This window comes from Sinocyclocheilus grahami, unplaced genomic scaffold (assembly GCF_001515645.1).
Source record: "Sinocyclocheilus grahami isolate Dianchi unplaced genomic scaffold, SAMN03320097.WGS_v1.1 scaffold47.1, whole genome shotgun sequence".
In the NCBI taxonomy this organism is placed as follows: domain Eukaryota; kingdom Metazoa; phylum Chordata; class Actinopteri; order Cypriniformes; family Cyprinidae; genus Sinocyclocheilus; species Sinocyclocheilus grahami.
The window spans coordinates 5,121,388-5,139,139 of record NW_015505226.1 but is presented as its reverse complement, the minus strand read 5'-3'; the positions used below and the strand labels follow the sequence as shown (position 1 = coordinate 5,139,139).

Sequence of the window (17,752 nt, the reverse complement as noted above, 5' to 3'; positions counted from 1 at the left end):
CCCTTGTTCCCTGAAGGAGGGAACGGAGACGTCACGTCCCGTCGCCACAGATCCTGTACCACCGCTGAGCGGCCCGGTCACTGGCTCGGCTCCTCAGCGAAAACCTGAATATGCGCTGCATCTGCTGCCTACTTATACTCACGCTGTGATCAGCAGCAGCTGGATGCAATAATCGCATGCCAATGTGCATTGGCTCGTTTAGTTTACACTCAAAGTAGATTGGTCCCTCTAAGCGAGATCCCAATTTCATCGGTCATCCGACGTGACGTCTCCGTTCCCTCCTTCAGGGAACGAGGGTTACCATACGTAACCGAGATGTTACACGAGTAACCCGAGACGTTTGTCGTACTGTTTTGTTGTTGTCAGTTCATTCAATTGACACCGAAATGCTAGTTCGAAAGTGAAAGTAAAATGCGCACAAGCATTTACAATCTATTTAAAAGCGAGGAAAAGAGGGAAATCTCTAGCGAACTACCTCACTGTCACAACCTGGGCTGGAGTACATTATATTTCACACACTTTAAGCTCTTTTATCCCCAAATGTAATAGGATTACTACAAAGAATTGTTTGGTTTGTAATGCATACCGAACCGAAAGCCTCGTACCAAACGGTTCAATACGAATACGTGTACCGTTACACCCCTATTATATATATATATATATATACACCAGTGGCGAGCGGTGACTTTTTTAACCGGGTATGCTGAGTGCTGAGTGAGACCCCCTCCCCCCCTGGCTTTTAGGGCACTCAAAAGGGATCACAGATGACAAATAGCTAAGCAACACCGTGGCAGTTGTCGATTTAAAAGTATGTACATTTCCTACCTTATTTGTAAATGAAATTCATCTCCAATCCTTCTTCTATCATTTCAAGTTTATCCATTATTCCAATGCAAGAAAAATATAGCAGGTTTTCCAAGTAAAAACTGCCAAATAACGTTTACACGTAGTTACATTATGATGTGTAATCAGAGGGTGGGGAGATGGGGAGATTCCCCCGCTCTATATCTCTGCATCTGCTAAATGATTTTTTTTATTCCCAGTGAATAGGAGTTAAAATTCCCACCAGGGTGACACTAATAACAGACCATGCAAAATACCAAATAAATATTTAAAATATTGCAAAGTAACGTTGCAACCTTACAAACAATAATAAAATCAGAGAAGGACTTTAACTGTAAGCGACATGAGCATACGCAAAACAAAGGGAACAATATGATGTTTGTTATTATTAAAATTTTATATAGACTACGTTTTTAATTTACTGCTTAGGCAACAACGTTGACAATAACATATATCTTCAACATACGTTGTCTATGACCAGAAAATTTAAGAAGATATGTTTTCAGTGGACATTTAAAATTTGCTTTGCTTGAGAAAACATAAATATACCGTTACAGTGTTTTTTCCTTTCTTTTGATTTAGTCGAGTTGGTTTTGCATCAAAAACAATGTGCAACAGAGCGGAGATGAGAAAGCTGCGGAGAATCCGCTCGCCCGGAAGCAACTGGTAGATTTAAAGAAAATTACTGCCATTTGGCAAATAAATCATTGTACGTACTTATTCCTAACTCTTTAAGCTTTAAGTTACATTTCAAATGACAAGGGATCAACTTATAATCATGTTTATATGAATTATCCCGTGAACTTATTCTCTCAAATGGCCTGGGTATGCGGAGCATTCGCAGCTTAAGTGGCCGGAACGCCACTGATATACACACTCATACAGGGGCGGATTTAGTGATTTGGGGGCCCCAGGCAAAATACAGGAATGGGGCCCTATACAATTTCACACATTTACAACCTTGAGGTTTCTTTCCCTCACAAGCATACTAAAATAGTCTACAAATATCAAAGACAAAATACACAATGACAATAATATACCCAATGGCCTGAAGAATATGTGTGTTCATTCAAATAACGGTTTTCCTATGAATTAACTAGAGAACAGTCCATTTCTCTGGGCATTATGTGTCTTTCTTATGAGGAAAATGAGGGAGTTTATCTGCCGGCATTCCTTTAGGCAATAAAACCAGTGATATCAGCATTGATTACCATGGAGCCAGAGGCCTGTTCTGCCTTTCTGAGGTGTTAGGTGCATTTCGGGGGAAGGGTCCATAGACCCTCGTAATTGGCCCTTTGGTTAGGTGAGGGGGCATTAGATATTATTTGTTAAATATAACAAAAAGTTGTGTGCCTGATTGGTCCAAATGCTACACAGTTTAAATTTTTCTGGATTCAGTTTTTTTTTTTTCGTTTGAATTTTTCTGGATCATTATATTACATTTTAACAAAAAACATGTCTAATTAATTAAAATCATGAACCTTGTTTAATTTAACAGCAATTTAGACCTTTTAAAAGTTTAACAAAAATTACATTCTTAGGGCCCAAATTCTGTGCTTTCCATTTTCATTTTTCTGTATTCCATTTTAATGGTTTAATCAAAAACATATCAAATTAATTGAATTCATAATTTATTTTATTAATTTGTATACAATAATAGGGCCCTATGAAATGTTAATTTTATTTACTTATTTTTTTTTAGAAATTGTGTTGTGTATTTTCATTTTTCTGGTAATCAAATGAAGGCAAAAACATGAATCTATCTTTTATTCCAATGAAAATTAAACAAACCCTTTAATTTTTGTACATTCAAAATGCTACACAACAGAAGTTTACTGTGTAACGAGCAATGCCAGGGAATTCGTCAAATATTGAATGAATAAATCAAATGCAATTCAATACACTTCAATCAAACTGCGATATGGACTAGTGTATGTGAATATTAAATGGCAAAAATACTATTTAGCTACTACAGACGACAACCGCGAGTGTTGCGCGTGCGTAAATAGAAAACGAAACACGCGTCTGCGCCGTTCATTCCGTCACATTCCGCGTTACACTGTAAATTCCGTTTTTACGAATAGATTCCGGGATTCCGTCCCCATTTTCTACATCGCCCTACTTTTGCTAAGAAGCACGTTCAACGCGGACGCACAGACGGTTGTCGTGGTCCACACTGAAAGCGCATCTCACATATAAAAAGCATTTTAGGGGGCCCTTTGCTTTTGGGGGCCCAAGGCGGTCGCCTACCTTTGCCTAATTGTTAAGTCCACCTCTGCACTCATACAACAAATCTCACCTTACTTAAATGCCACTGCAGCATACAGTACACATGTATGCATGGTTTTATCATTTGTCTTAGTTACTTTTTATATGTTATACTGATGTTAGTACTGTTCTGCTGTCTCAGGAGCGTCTTTCTATAGGATGTGTCCCAGTACACATTATGGTTATGCTGCTCTCTCTGGCCTGTATAAACTCATAACATGTCACATACACCAACAACTGAGGGAATTATTTATCACTCGCCACAGACTCAGGAGCCGAAACACAACGGCAGAGTTGAAATGCATTCTCTAATTAACATTGCTGATGAGGTTTCCTCACATCTGAAGACTGTTAATTTGAAAATGGGTCACAGATCATCAACAGTGACAAGAGCTAACAAATAAATAAGAGTGCGACAAATAGGATAAATAAGTAAATTATACATTTAAGTTCATGTGAAAATTAAAAGCCTGCTTAATGAAATACATTCAAATCACTCAGTTTCCAGCAATATTTGATGGGTCTGTATGACAAATCATCGGTCCACTACCTCACATGCTCTTGACATGAGCTATCTTAGATAGTAATACTCCTCAGAGGAAAACTGTAGAGAACATGTCGTCTCATCCATCAGCTTCTATCCTCCATGTTAGACTAGTCTCTGTGGAATGGAATGTCCTCTGATACGCCAGCTGGTGAAGTAAAGAGCTGTTCTGACTGCCAGGAAGTCGGAAATGCTTTTGATGTTATAAACAGAAATTAAATGCCAGCCATTTTTGTTTTATATATAGAAAAATTCATCTTTAGCTAACATCGGTATGCCTGTGAAAAGCAGTTAAATTGAGCTGATTGTGATTGATTTATGAAACAGGGAGACAATGAAGCACTGCTCTTGGTTGAACTTAAGGTGCTATAGCTCTTGGTGATTTATTCATTAACCTGTAGACACACAATTAGTGAGAGATGCTCGCTGGCATTTACCTTGTTAGACTATTTATCATGTCCAATCTTAGTCTAGGTCAGTGGTTCTCAACTGGCTTTTCCCCGGGAGTAGATTTTTTCATTGGTCACCATGTGACCCAACACAGAATCAAAAGAAAACATAAGAGATAATAAAAATTGCATAGTTTTACATAGTTTTGTTCAGGGTTTCCATGGATATATGGTACCATAGGTATATTTTCCTGTAGATTGAATAGGAAAATGTAAAATAGAAAATGTTAATAAATAAAATAAAAAATTTAAATATTTTATTAATTGATTCAATATTTAAAAAAAAAAAAATGAGTTTTTTTACATTAAGAGTACCTTTGATTTCATTAAACCCTTAAAAATTTAACTCAAAATGAATATTTTTATGTGGTGCCTAAATTTACATTTAACATTTAAAATGATTCATTTTAGTTTTAGTTTAGTTTTTTATTTTCATTTGATTGGATAAAATACAATAGAATTATAATAGAGTGATTTATGGTTATTGTACGTTGAATGAAGATAATTATATTCTTATCAGTATCAGCCATAATTTCAATAGCGATGTGTCCCTACTTTTTGTAAAAACAGTAGTACATCATATTTTTATTATTTGCATTTTTAAAAAATGTAGTATTATTTATTTCTTTTTTTTATATTAAGTGTTGGTTTTCTTGGCTGTCTGTTGCTCTCTTGGAACAGACCTGAAACTAGTTTTTGAGGACCAGTAGTTTAGATGTACATCCTGGTTTTAGACAGCGCCATCTAATGCATCAAATAGACAGTAATACTAGTGCCTTTCTTAATGCAAATGTAACACTTTAAATGCTCACAAATTCTTACAAGAGGCACAAACATGACAAAATGTGTCATTTTGTCAAATTTTGGAAGCATTGGAACAGTACAGACTCACCATTTGTTTCCCTTCTAAGCCTCCAGCCATCATTTCAAAACCAATCCACAAGCAATCAGTCAATGTCAAAACATGAAAGTGCGGACTAGTGTAAGCTGTGGTTTGCTGCCGCATGTAGGCATTTGGTGTCTCTTCTCTGTGCTTATGCGCTATCATTTCTGCAGATTAGCAGCAGGCCTGAGGTCACTGACCTGTGTTAACAAACAAGAATTAATACTAGAAGGATTCTGAATGGATCCTCTTCTTGGTTCATTCACAAGCTTTACTGGCATTTAAAGGACGACTGTGTGTAGGAGGTACAAGGGACCTTTTAACATTTTATTTTGTCATTATTTTGCTTTGCAAAGGTCATGTTTAATATTTTCAAGCATTATGAGCATGTGTGAGGTACATCGAGGACCTTTAGGTGTGTGTTCGTTACCATACGCGAGTAGTTATTTACGCTGAGGTTGATTTATTCAGGCGTTTAGAGCAGGGTGCACAAGAAGCCCATTCATCATTAGTGCATTTGTTTTAATGCGCCCCTCCTCTCAGGGGCATTTGGTCAGTACTTTCCAGGCTCCTGATCGTTCAGATCAGGTGGCACAGACAGATGTGTCGTCCTCCACCTGCTGTCCCTGCCCCTAACCTCCCATCTGTAATGCACTCTTCTCCGGCGGCCATGTTGTGCAGTGTTTTATCACAGATCGCTTGTGTTTTTCCCCCGTGTGAGTTTATGAAGTAGGAAAAAGCAGGGGGGGGGGATTCACTCCTGTGGCCCGTTAATGGCTGGAAAGTCTCTTGTGCCTGCCTGTGATTGGCATTTCTGAAGCATCATCAATAAGCTTTTATTGCATCCGCATTCCATTATCTTCTTCCTGGCTGGGGCTCAAATGAAATCGAAACTGAATTAAAAGAGGGTTGTCATGAACACTTCACAGTCTGGTGCTTGGGCTTATATCACAGGGTTTTGGCCTTGTGGAGGAGAGAGGGAAAGAGCTGTGCCCCACATTCTGAGAGGGCAGAAAATGCTCTGTTATTTGATTCCATTCGGATTGAATAGTAAAACGACACCAGGAAGCTCGAATGATTACATACCCACTATAGTACAAGACAAATATAATAAGGATATGTACTTTTCATCTCGAGACACCAAAAGTGTGAATGTCAAAGTTTCTTTGACAAAGACTTCACAAAAATGACACAGGTTTATCCTCCATAAAAAATTATTCAAAAAGAGCGTAACAACTGAAATGACAGTTAATTTATTTAAAATCTGGAATTATTATAATTTGAGTTTTAATCACGACACAGATGCCAGAGGAGACTGCTGGTTATTTGTTAAAAATGCACCTGATATAGGCAAAGACATTAAGTTTGTTGCATAAATAACCAATCATTATCAGTAACCTCTCAAACTAAGCTTTTAGTGTCACTTTAGTGTCATTGAACCTGCTTGTGATTAATGCAGCAGTCAAAGAAAGGATTTCACATTTAGTCAAAATATAGAATTTTTGAAGGATTTAACAGCAATGAACAAGTGGAGTTCATCAGTACATTGACGAGTACGTGTTAGATAGAATGGGGATTTTTTATTTTATTTGTTTAGTATTATTTTATTTTATTTTATTACAAATGCAAATATTACATGTAAATGTGAAATAATTAAAATCATACCAACAAATTATATATAATTTGTTATATATAATTCACAGCTCCAGTCAGGAGCAACGGTATAGGTTTTCTGGGCCTCTTGTACAAATTTAGTAGAAAATTGTGATAATAGTTGATGCTGTTAATGTGATTTCTACCCCTTTTCCGACACTCCTGTTTCTAATTGCAATACACAGTAGCATACAGTAAACAATGTGATATAGAATTAGAATTTTTGCTGTTAACTCACTGGAAGTCTGTTTTTCTTCTCTTTTCGCATAAAGGTTGTGTACAAGAACAATGATGTAAGGCTCGAGCTGTCTCGACTGGCCAAGCTAGGCGACCCCAAAATGAAGGTGAGCGGTGTGGTGGCCTTCAAATGTGAGAACGTGGCTACCCTAGATCCTGTCACCTTCGAGACGCCAGAGTCATTCATTACCCTTGACAAGTGGTCCGCCAAAAAAGCCGGTTCCATCTCCTTCGACTTCCGCACCACTGAGCCCAACGGGCTTCTTCTCTTCAGCCACGGAAAACCCAAACCGCAGCAGCAGAAAGACCCCAAGAGCCCCAAAACCTTAAAGGTGGATTTCTTCGCCATTGAGATGCTGGACGGCCACCTGTACCTTCTACTCGACATGGGCTCGGGCACCACCAAAACCCGTGCTGTCAACAAAAAAGTCAACGATGGGGAATGGTACCATGTGGACTTCCAGAGAGATGGAAGATCAGGTAGAATTTGGCTCTGTGACTTAATTGTACAGCTGTTCTTTTGTACTGCTAATGTATTCAATGTATGGTTAGATGTTGGCTGATATTCAAGGTCTACGAAATATTGACATAGCCGAGACAGCAGTGTTCTCTCACGCTCGCGTGAACACAATCGTAACCGTGCCTTCCGGAGCACACTGTGAGGCAGGCATTTGAATATGAACAGGACCCGCAGTCCTTCCTGTCTTCCTCCTCCTTTCTTACTCTGTCTTCTCTGGCAGAGTTGCCATGGAAACCAGATTTGGTTTCCCAAAGGAGAGCGCGAGTGCACAGCTCTGCCAAGTAAAGACATTCATCCCTAACTCTCCCGCTATTCCCCTTTTCCTCGCATGTCAATGGCGTTTGGCTGGAGTCAAAGGAACGGCTTTTGGTACCCGTTCATTTTCTTGTTTCTGTGAAAAAGTGGGAAAAGGCTCTATTGATCTGTGGTTATTGCGAATCTCTAGTCTTCTCTTTCCGGATATAGAAATGCCAGTCACCTGCATTAGTTCTGACATATACTGTGAGATTAAAATGTGAAAGTTATAAGGAGAAAATTAAATGGCTTTTGGAGCAATTATGAAATCAGATTTCTAAAATAAGAGTGGTATTTTTGTTTCATGCCAATACAGTATTCAATTGGGATTGGATACAGTTTTGTTAGGAGCGCAGGTCTTTTTTTTCCCCACGGTTTTAAATTGTATTTTTCATCAAATCATCGTTTTTATCCACAGGGCTCGGTTTGATCTAATTCTCCAGGCTTTATCCGCTGCACAATCCAGTGGCTGTCATTGTGAGTTCAGGCACATTTTGAAAGAGGGAATAAACTTTTTCTCTTAGTAGCATTTCATGGGAATCTGAAACACCATTGGGACAGATGGGACCTTGCATTTCAGGCCCGCAGAATGAGCTGTGTCACTCTCCCGCCTGCGTGAATTGGCTGCCTACGCAAGCCGTTTGATCATATATGGGCAGCTGTCCTGGTGCAGGGTTTGTGCGTGTGTGGGCATGCTGGTGTTTTTGCATGCGTGTATGCAAACATGTATGGTTGTGCGTCTGTATATGCATCTATTAATGAGAATGTGCATATGTACACGGATAGATGTGCGTCAGGGGCGTTTTTGTGCCTCCACAAAAAAGTAGGATGACAGAATATAGAAATATGAGATTGCGTGGTGTATACACCACTTATTTTTCTAAAGTGACTCTGTCCAACAGTCAGCCAGGCCACTAATTGGCCTGAATGAATGGGTCAAACTGGTGGAAATGGACAGGCTAAGTACAAAGTAAGCACACCCAGTCAGACATCACCACTTTCGGTCACTTCTGAATTGAAACAAACTGGAAGTGAGAATTTAGTGACCACTCAGCTCAGTTAAATGAAAGCTGCACTTCCGTGCCTGCGACTGACATGAGACCCGCAGTGTTTACAGAGGATTTGTTGACTAATGGTCCAAAAAGGTGACTATTAATAATTATAGCCAATCATCAGTTACCAGTAACAAGCCACATGAGTCTTAATACTATACTACTGCAGTTCTTACTTTTTCAGCAATATTAAATATTGTTTAAAGTTGATGAGATTTTAATGTGATTTGGTTTTAAAAAAGTCATTAACTCTATTTGTATCTGTTGCTTTGACAAATAATCTGTTCTGCATCTGTATTCATATAGAATTAGATGTGGGTGGGGCTGAAACCAGATGTGTGTCAAAACTAAATGAAGAGCCCATTTTTAACCCATTTTTAAATTATACAATTTAAAACTTAATAATTTATACAGTAACAAGTATTTATTTTAAATAAATCTCTTATGAAGACTTATTTGATCAAAACTCATTTAAATGCAGTAAAATTATGAAAGAATTGTTGCGTATGACATTATTCCAGTCTTCAGTGTCACATGAATATTTGAATGGTAGTGTGGTTTCCATATAGCAAATATTCATTGTATAATAAATGATTTAAATGAAGAATTATTCTTTTAAAAAATGGAAAAAGGGGGAAAATTGTAAAATATAGTCTTAGTGTAATTTTACTCACCATTGCATTGCATTTTTTGAGCTATTTTTGAGCCCTTCAGAATAAGATACTTGACTTCAAGCACATCCCTAAGAAATATGTTTATATAATGCATACAAAAAAAATATTATAGCATTGATTGTTTGTTGATAGTGTAAGATAAATTGCATTCCATACACGTTTCAAGCCAACACCATGTAAACATCAAATGAACTGGAACATGAATTTACATTGGGATGAAAAAAACAAATGGGACTTTGCCTCCTTTTTCAGAAATCCACTCTACTCCACTTGTGTGTGTATATTTGTGCGAGTGTACATAAAGTAAAACCAGCCCAGCATTAGGCCATTCAATGTAATCACTGAGCAGAGTGAATGGAAGTCGAGATGATGGAGAATGCTCATTACTGATGACCCGGGGGAGATGTTTGGCTGCTGTTTAGGGGTACAGTCGCCAAGTGCGCAACACAGGACAAGAGAATGTGTGTGTGTGTGTGTGTGTGTGTGTGTGTGTGTGTGTGTGTGTGTGCGTGCGGGTGGGTGGGTGTGAGTGCAAGAGGAGGAGAAAGTGCCACTATGCCTCATCAAATCCACACAGACTTATTACAGGCTTAGAGGAAAATGAAATTCTTATTTACTAACACTGTTAGCATTTTAAAAGTGGCATCTCTGCAGTGATGTATCAAGTGGAATAGAACGGAAAGCACTATTTCAGTGTATTCATATTAGAAGCGCTTGGCAGGGAACGAGTTACACGGAGCATAATTATAATTTACTGTGCCACCTTGTCTGGCCGTTTAGTGTTTCTGCCATTTCTTTGGGTTTGCCTGTGAAAAATGAGTCAGATACAGGAGGCCGTAATCAGTCTATGGAATCACATTTAATCTCAAAGTGAATTTTTCTCGCTCTCGAGGTATGTGACGCAGATCTGAGCTCAGGCCCAGAGCTCTACATCACAGACTGAAAAGCATAGCAGAACGATACTGCAGCCATTCATTCAAATCCCACAATAGCCATTAATGATAAAAATAAATCATAGATCTGAGAACAAATAGATCCTTTACTGGAGCTTGGTACACATATAAATGCACATACTCACTAACGGTGCTGCCTTTTTTTCTGTGATCTATTCACAGAGGAATTATAATGAAAATCCATACATTTTTGGCCAATGTTTGTTTAGATTTTAGAGGCATTTATAGTCCAAGTTAGCATTTGCAGACTGACTTAAAGTCACAGGTCACCAAAAGATAAAAAAAAAGTCATACCAGTGATAGTAATACCAGTCAAATTTGACCTTGTGGAGCAATTTTTTTGGTCCCCATTAGGAAACAAGCTTATAAATCATACAGAATGATCTAAAATGAAAGTTTTCTGTAAGGGGTAGGGTTAGGAGAAGGGGAAACAGTTTGACCAGTATAATGCATATAAAAGCCAATGGAATGTCCCCATAAAACACTGTCCTTTGTAAAGAAAAATATATACTGTAACTGCACACTAAGCTTATTTTTACTGATATTTCAGCAACAAACATTTGTCAAGGTATACAGTTTCCTCAAAATAGAGTTTTGTAATAAAAGTAAAGTATTAAATAAAATAAAGTAAGTAAAGTTGATAATGGATAAGTAAAGTCAGTAATTACTCACAGGTGAAAAATGGTAACATCGCAATCAGTGTTCAATAATTAGTTAATAACAAGCCTGTCGTGATATGTTAAAACAATTAAGGTCACAAACTGATCGTATTACATTTCCTACCTATACAAACTTAACAAACAATGAAGCATAAATAAATCCTAAAAGACCACCACCACATGAAAAAAGATCCCATACACCAGCCACATACCCATACCCAACACATCTATGATTATTACGGGAAACTGCTTGTTGCCAAAACATTGGTAAAAAGTATTTTTCCCTAACATGCACCTCCATGAGATGTGTGTTTGCTTTAGTGCTTCGTTAAATGAGCTGTCCCTTTAACATGTCGCATGCCTTACAGTACCACCTCCAGCTGACCCCTCGGTTACAGTCACACTAATTTGCCTTTATAACAGAAGCTGCATTTTTGTCACTAAAGAAATAAGGTTTTGGCACTGAAAAGGTGGCATCTTTAATTCTAAGCCGCCTTTTATTGAGTTTGGACTGACTGTTGGACACTAATAAACAGGATTCAGCAGTAGCCTGCGCTTTGCGTTAATCCCTGCCCATTCTCTCCTATCTTGCCAGTAATGGCTTTTCTTTTGTAACTGCCTTCAAGGCGTGAATAATGGCAGTGCACAGTGGTGGAAAATGAGAAGGAAAATTCTGAATTGCCAGCTGCGTTTAAATGCCTGTTTGTTGGAGTCGCCAGGAAAACAATGAGGGTGATTATGGAACTCGTGAAAGTGTTTTAACATTATTAGACTGAATGAAAGACTCGCCTCACCTGAGAGCACTGTGTTTTTGCTCTTTATATTAACCACTGTTGTAAAAGCGGTATTTTAGACGTAAACCATAAAAGAAGAGGGCGGACTGAAGCATGCTTTGAAAGGGTACATAAATAATTTGTGACAACTGAATCAGTCACAACCAATAAATTAGATATGAATAGTGCTCAGCGTTTATTCTGTCATGTGCCCTTTTGAAAACGATGACTATCTAGTGAATCTGCAACATATTGTCTACTGTTGCTATGGAGACTGTTTTCGAATCTTTGTCCTTGTGTAAGGGATTGCACTAGGGCTGCACGATTAATCGAATGCGATTGTCATGCGTATTTTGTTAGTAAAGCCGGTTCTGTAGCCATAGTTCACTGACAAGTCACTGACACGATTTAATTGCGCGATTCTGAAATCGATCGCGATAATGACAGCTGTTTGCATAGCTTCTCAGTGAACTACTGCTCTGTGAAGTTAATGCTGCTCCATCTGAAAGCATTTGAAAATATCACATTTAATAACATATTTTTACTCCAAACTCACTTCATAACGTCAGTAGAGTGTTTGAAATAAATTCTTCTGTGAGATAATGTGGCTTCTTACACAGAATAAGACACGCAACATATTTCATAGTATTTAAGCAGTGATAAAGGCATTGAATTATAAATATACTTTATTTTAATGAAAATTATAATAATAAGAACTCAGATAAACCATATATTGCCGTAGTCGTGTGTTTATTAGTCACGTTGAATCAATGAAAGCAGTTGAATCTTCTGTTTATCCAGCTACCGCTATAGGCATTTTCTGGGTTTCTTCTGCGAGGCGTATTTGGAGTTTCAGCGCGAGAGCGCCCTCTGGCCTTTGCATGGAGATTTACTGCTGATCACAGAACCGTGCTTCACTGAAAGATACACATGACAGTCGCAGCTTCTGTCGAATCGCGATCTCGATTCCATTTCGATTGATCGTGCAGCCCTAGTTTGCACTCTCAGTTCAAGACAGCCCAAAACAGATTATAATATGAAAGCATGTGCACATATATGAATGTTAATCCCTCTGTGATGTTTTTATGACTGCAAAGTGACTCCATTTCCCATTTCAATATGTAACATTTAAATGATTACTATATGCATCCAGTAATAGTATACACACAATATAGGACTGTACAGAGGACTTTATTATACAGATTCCCTCAACAAAACGATGTTTGTAATGAAATAAAAATGGTATAATGAATAAGAAATAGTAAACAATAATTTTGAATATTATTTAAATAAGTCTGTCTATTCCAACAATTTGAATACATTAAATAAGTGCATACCTTAACCAGAAAGTATGCTAAAGAATTCTCAATGTGCCGAAGGCCCAAATTTTGTCCCGGGCTTCCTAGTTTTTTCAAGCTCCGTTCTTGTTCATAACTCATATTTTTGCTATTGACATCTATATCAAGCTGATTTGATCATCCGCAGAGTGATTTTATACTCGACACATACCTACAAATGCAAAACTGACAAATCAGTGCTATAGGCGCTGTTCTGACAAATGGTGACAAAGTGTTGCTCAGAAATCATCTTTCACACTTCCAAGCTTAAACATGAATATACAGTAGCTACATCATTTCAGATTCACTTTGAGGAGACTGAAACTGAGAGATTTTGGTCTGCATTGTGTGCTTTGAAAGCAAAGGGGGTTTTATTTAGAGGAAAGAATGAAGGATAATTTCAATACCCTTAAAGAGCCTCATTTGCATAGTCTGTAATTTGCATATATAATTTCTCATTAAAACTGAATCAAACTTTTTAGACGTTGCTGAAATAGCATCTAAACATCAAGTTAACGATATTAAATTTGCTCCTTGTGGTTTTGTGATAGGCACCATTTCCATCAACTCGATCCGTACTCCCTACAACGCTCCCGGTGAGAGTGAGATCCTGGACTTGGACGACATACTCTACTTGGGCGGCCTGCCAGAGGACCGTGCCGGTCTGATCTTCCCTACGGAGGTCTGGACTGCGCTCCTAAACTACGGATATGTGGGCTGTGTGCGAGATCTGTTCATGGACGGCCAGAGCAAGGACATCCGGCGTATAGCGGAGGCCCAGAGAGCTGTCGGGGTGAAGCCATCCTGCTCTAAGGAACCTCCCAAACAGTGTCTAAGCAACCCCTGCCTGAACAGCGGCACCTGCAGAGAGGGCTGGAACCGATATGTATGTGACTGCTCAGGGACGGGCTATCTGGGACGCTCCTGTGAGAGAGGTGAGTACCTATATTTTGCATGTAGAGTCTAGATTTTGATCTTACATTGTGTCACTTGACAGTCATTTCTATGATGGCCATGGCTGTATTTAATCATATTTGGTCACCTAAGCCACACTTAAAATATATGAATTTCATTGTATTAGAATAAAATTTGATTTAAAAAATAGATTAAATAGTCTGATCTCATAACAAATGATGCAAGAACTTTTCTACTTAACATTTTTTTTTATTTTAACCACTTGCAAGAGAGTGATTTATTTTTTTATCTAACAAACTTACTTTTAATGGCAAGACACTGTAGGCAAAACCATTGTTTTCACGGCCCTGACAATTTTGAGATTTTGGGCTATTTTGCTTCTATAACTTGTCTTATTTCAGACTAGTGGAAAGAAAAACTCCAAAGTACACATTTAAGTGTTTATTTTATAGCACTTTATATATTTAAATCTGTATTCTGGTATTGCCTATTTTGCATCTGATTTCAAATACATATTTGATTTCTTAAAAGCACTTATATACACTAAACATTTTATTCCTAAGGTTTTTTTATTCTGAAAAAGGATATCCAAAATCACCTCTGTAAAAACCTTTAATATGTCGACAAAATGAGAGAGAGAAAAAGAACATATATTTATCCAGTGTTCAGAATTCTGTTCTGGAAATGTATGCAAATTAGTGCATAGTTCATTTGCATAGTTAAACATAACATTTCAGAAAATGTGTCATACAAAACAAATGCCTTAATGTACTGTGATTAATTAACTGGGGAAGAATGGTGATATCTGTTAGTTAAAATGTTTATCCTATTCACCTTAAATGCTTTGTTTGAGAAGTGCACCATATTTCTATAACATAAAGGCCACTTGGTTTGATTTTTTATTTTTTATTTTTTAAATATGAGGTATTCATATGTTTTGAAGTGTGGCTTAAATAGCCAAATACTTTTTAGGGATAAACATCATGTATGTTCTCCTTAGCTGTGATTTTGTTGCTTAGTGCATTCTTTCTCTTTCACTGAGGACTGAAGTAATCTATGAAAGATCTATACACTCATTTTTTCTCTCATGAGGTGTAAAGACGTGGCACTCATTCAGAGATATTTTGTTCATTATGATGCATAGGGGGGAGGGTGACATTCACCGCTTTGTCACCTCGGCCTTAGCATAGAAAAATATCTCTCTTTGTCAGCTCATCCTTGACAGTGAGGAAGAAAGTGCAGCTGAGCTGACGTTACTGTTACCGTGGTAATTGTGTTTCTCTTCAGTCCATGTCATCTTCAGAGAGAGCCACTCAAGCATGGATTATGTTTTTGCCTTCTGTCTCCCTCCCTAGCAGAATTTTAATTCTGTTGTTTTTCCAGATGAACAAAGCGGCCAGCATTCACTCCCTCCCTCCTACAAAGGCAGTCAGCGAGAGCTCTAATCCAGCTATGCATTTGTACCCCTTATAGGCGTTTCCTTATATTCATTCTGGCTGTCCTCCGTGAAGTGCTTTAAGCTATAGTGGCTAATTCTTTAATGGAAGTGCATCTCTCTTAAGCTTGTTGCTGTTGTCTGGACACTGATATCACCCTGCAGCAAAGCCGCTACTGTGAGAAAATACATACAATCAATTATATACGCATTGTTGAAGCTCTGTGCAGGAATTATGGAAATGATTCGTCAATTAACCCATCGGAGATGGCTTGCTTTATCATCACCCGAGCAAAGTTCACCGCAAACAGCCATCAGAAAGAGAATGGTGCAGTCTGGTGCAGTTTAGGGTGTTGCCGGCTTCTTCCAGATGCACATTTATAAGAATCCAGTCACAGAAAGCTGCTTTATGTGCAACGGTAGAATGGAGAAATTAAATGAGATAGACGCACAGAGAAAGAGACAGAGAGACAAAAAGAGGCAGGCGACAGTGCTAATCTTGTCAGCAACATTACTAATGGAAATGTTTAACGAAGTTTTTTTTAATATATATTTTTTCAATGCTAATGAAGATGAGATGACAAAGATGCGATAGATGACAATAATTAAACCATTTTAATTAAAACATGCTTAAAATATGATGAGGGAAAGATAACTAAGATATTAATGCAGTAAATGATTTTAGAAGAAGATAAATTCAGTAAGAACTGGTTGAAAAGATCTAATTATAGTATGATGAAAGAGCTGAAACTGAAAGAGCTGAACAGCGATGTGTATGTATTTGCACAGATAATGAAGCAAATTGACAGACAAACTTGAGTGTTAGTCCGAATGTGCAAGTTGTTGTTGCCATAACACGTTACACTTCAGAAATATTCTGAAAAGTTTCTAAAGTGGAAAATTAATAACAGTTTTTAATGCATGAAGAAATCAGTAACTGAAAAATAACGAATACCTTGCCCGTCATAATGGCTTTTTTGTTGTTGTTGTTTTTTGTTTTTTGATGATAAATCTCTTCTGTGATTTGATACATTTAAATACATTTTGTACTTTTTTTCAAAATGTACACAATTTTGTTAATGTTTGATCTACTAAATTATTTACATTGAATGTTTTATTTATATAAATATATTACATAATTTCAAATGATTATATGATAATTATTTTATATACTGTATATTTCAGTCTAAAATCTAACTAAAATTTGACTTCACATTACTGAAATGTAAGATTATTTGTTTAATGTATGGTCTACTAAAATAAATAATATATTTTAATATATTATTAGATATTTATCTAATTTAGAGTAATTTACAGTAGATTAGACATTTATGTACTGTATATTTCAATCATTTCAAAAAATGGACAAAATTTATGAATATGAAATTAAGAAAATAGTTTTTTTTAGGATTTTTGTTTGTTTGTTTAAAGTGTGGAATACTAAAATTCTTGTTTTATTAAAATGTTTATTTTATTATAAAATTATTTTATTTCAAATGATTATGTGATAATTCTATGTACTGTATATTTCAGTCTAAATGAATGAATATGACATGACAAAAGGCTAAATTTACAGGACAAAAGAAAGAAAAAAACTGAAATTGAACACCACCGACAGATGTAGACAGGGTGAGTTAGGGTGAGCAAAAGAAAAAAACTAAAAAGTTCTCTGAGCATGTCATTGCATTCACAGTTGGCCCTGCCCAGCTGTCTGAGGTGAAATAAACTCAGTGCATAAATCCATAACCATCCAGCTGCTCTCAGTGCTTGACTTACTTGAACAAAGCATTGAAAGGAAAACAAACGCCCCAGAATAACATCTGCCCTAATTTCCTGTCATGTCTCAAAGGGTCCTAATGGGCTCTTATAGTGACTAAACTTAGCGTGTAACCTCTGCTCATTCCTCAGTACCTGATAGTTCTGCAAACAGAGTTTTACCCTACAGCGTTAATTTTTTTTAGAGAGGCGATAGGATGTGCTACAAGCAGGTTCAAACAGCCAAGTCATAATAGACTTCACTTTTATTTCCCACAGCCACACCTGCTTAATTGCACGCTTGATGGAAGGTCGTTCATGTGGATTCCCAAGTCAGTATTTGTTTCATTGCCCCGTCCGCTGCATGCTTTTAGACTTCATGAGGTGTAGTGTTGCGAGCAGAAAAATTGTAACATGCATTTACGTTGACGGCTCCATCGGCGTGCAGGAACTCACCACGAGCAATCCTGAATAATGTATGATGCCTCTGAGCCAACTCATCCTGTTT

At 37.4% G+C, this 17,752-nt stretch overlaps 1 protein-coding gene across 12 annotated transcripts in view; it reads left to right on the top strand.

The window, feature by feature from the left end:
* Positions 1 to 17,752, top strand: part of nrxn1a (neurexin 1a) — a 187,057-nt gene that overhangs the window by 77,421 nt on the left and 91,884 nt on the right. For all 12 annotated transcript variants that reach the window (XM_016268811.1, XM_016268808.1, XM_016268805.1 and 9 more), the window contains 2 exons: positions 6,913 to 7,357; positions 13,691 to 14,074. In XM_016268811.1, the coding sequence (XP_016124297.1) occupies positions 6,913 to 7,357; positions 13,691 to 14,074 (829 nt within the window). The remainder of the gene's footprint in view (positions 1 to 6,912; positions 7,358 to 13,690; positions 14,075 to 17,752) is intronic.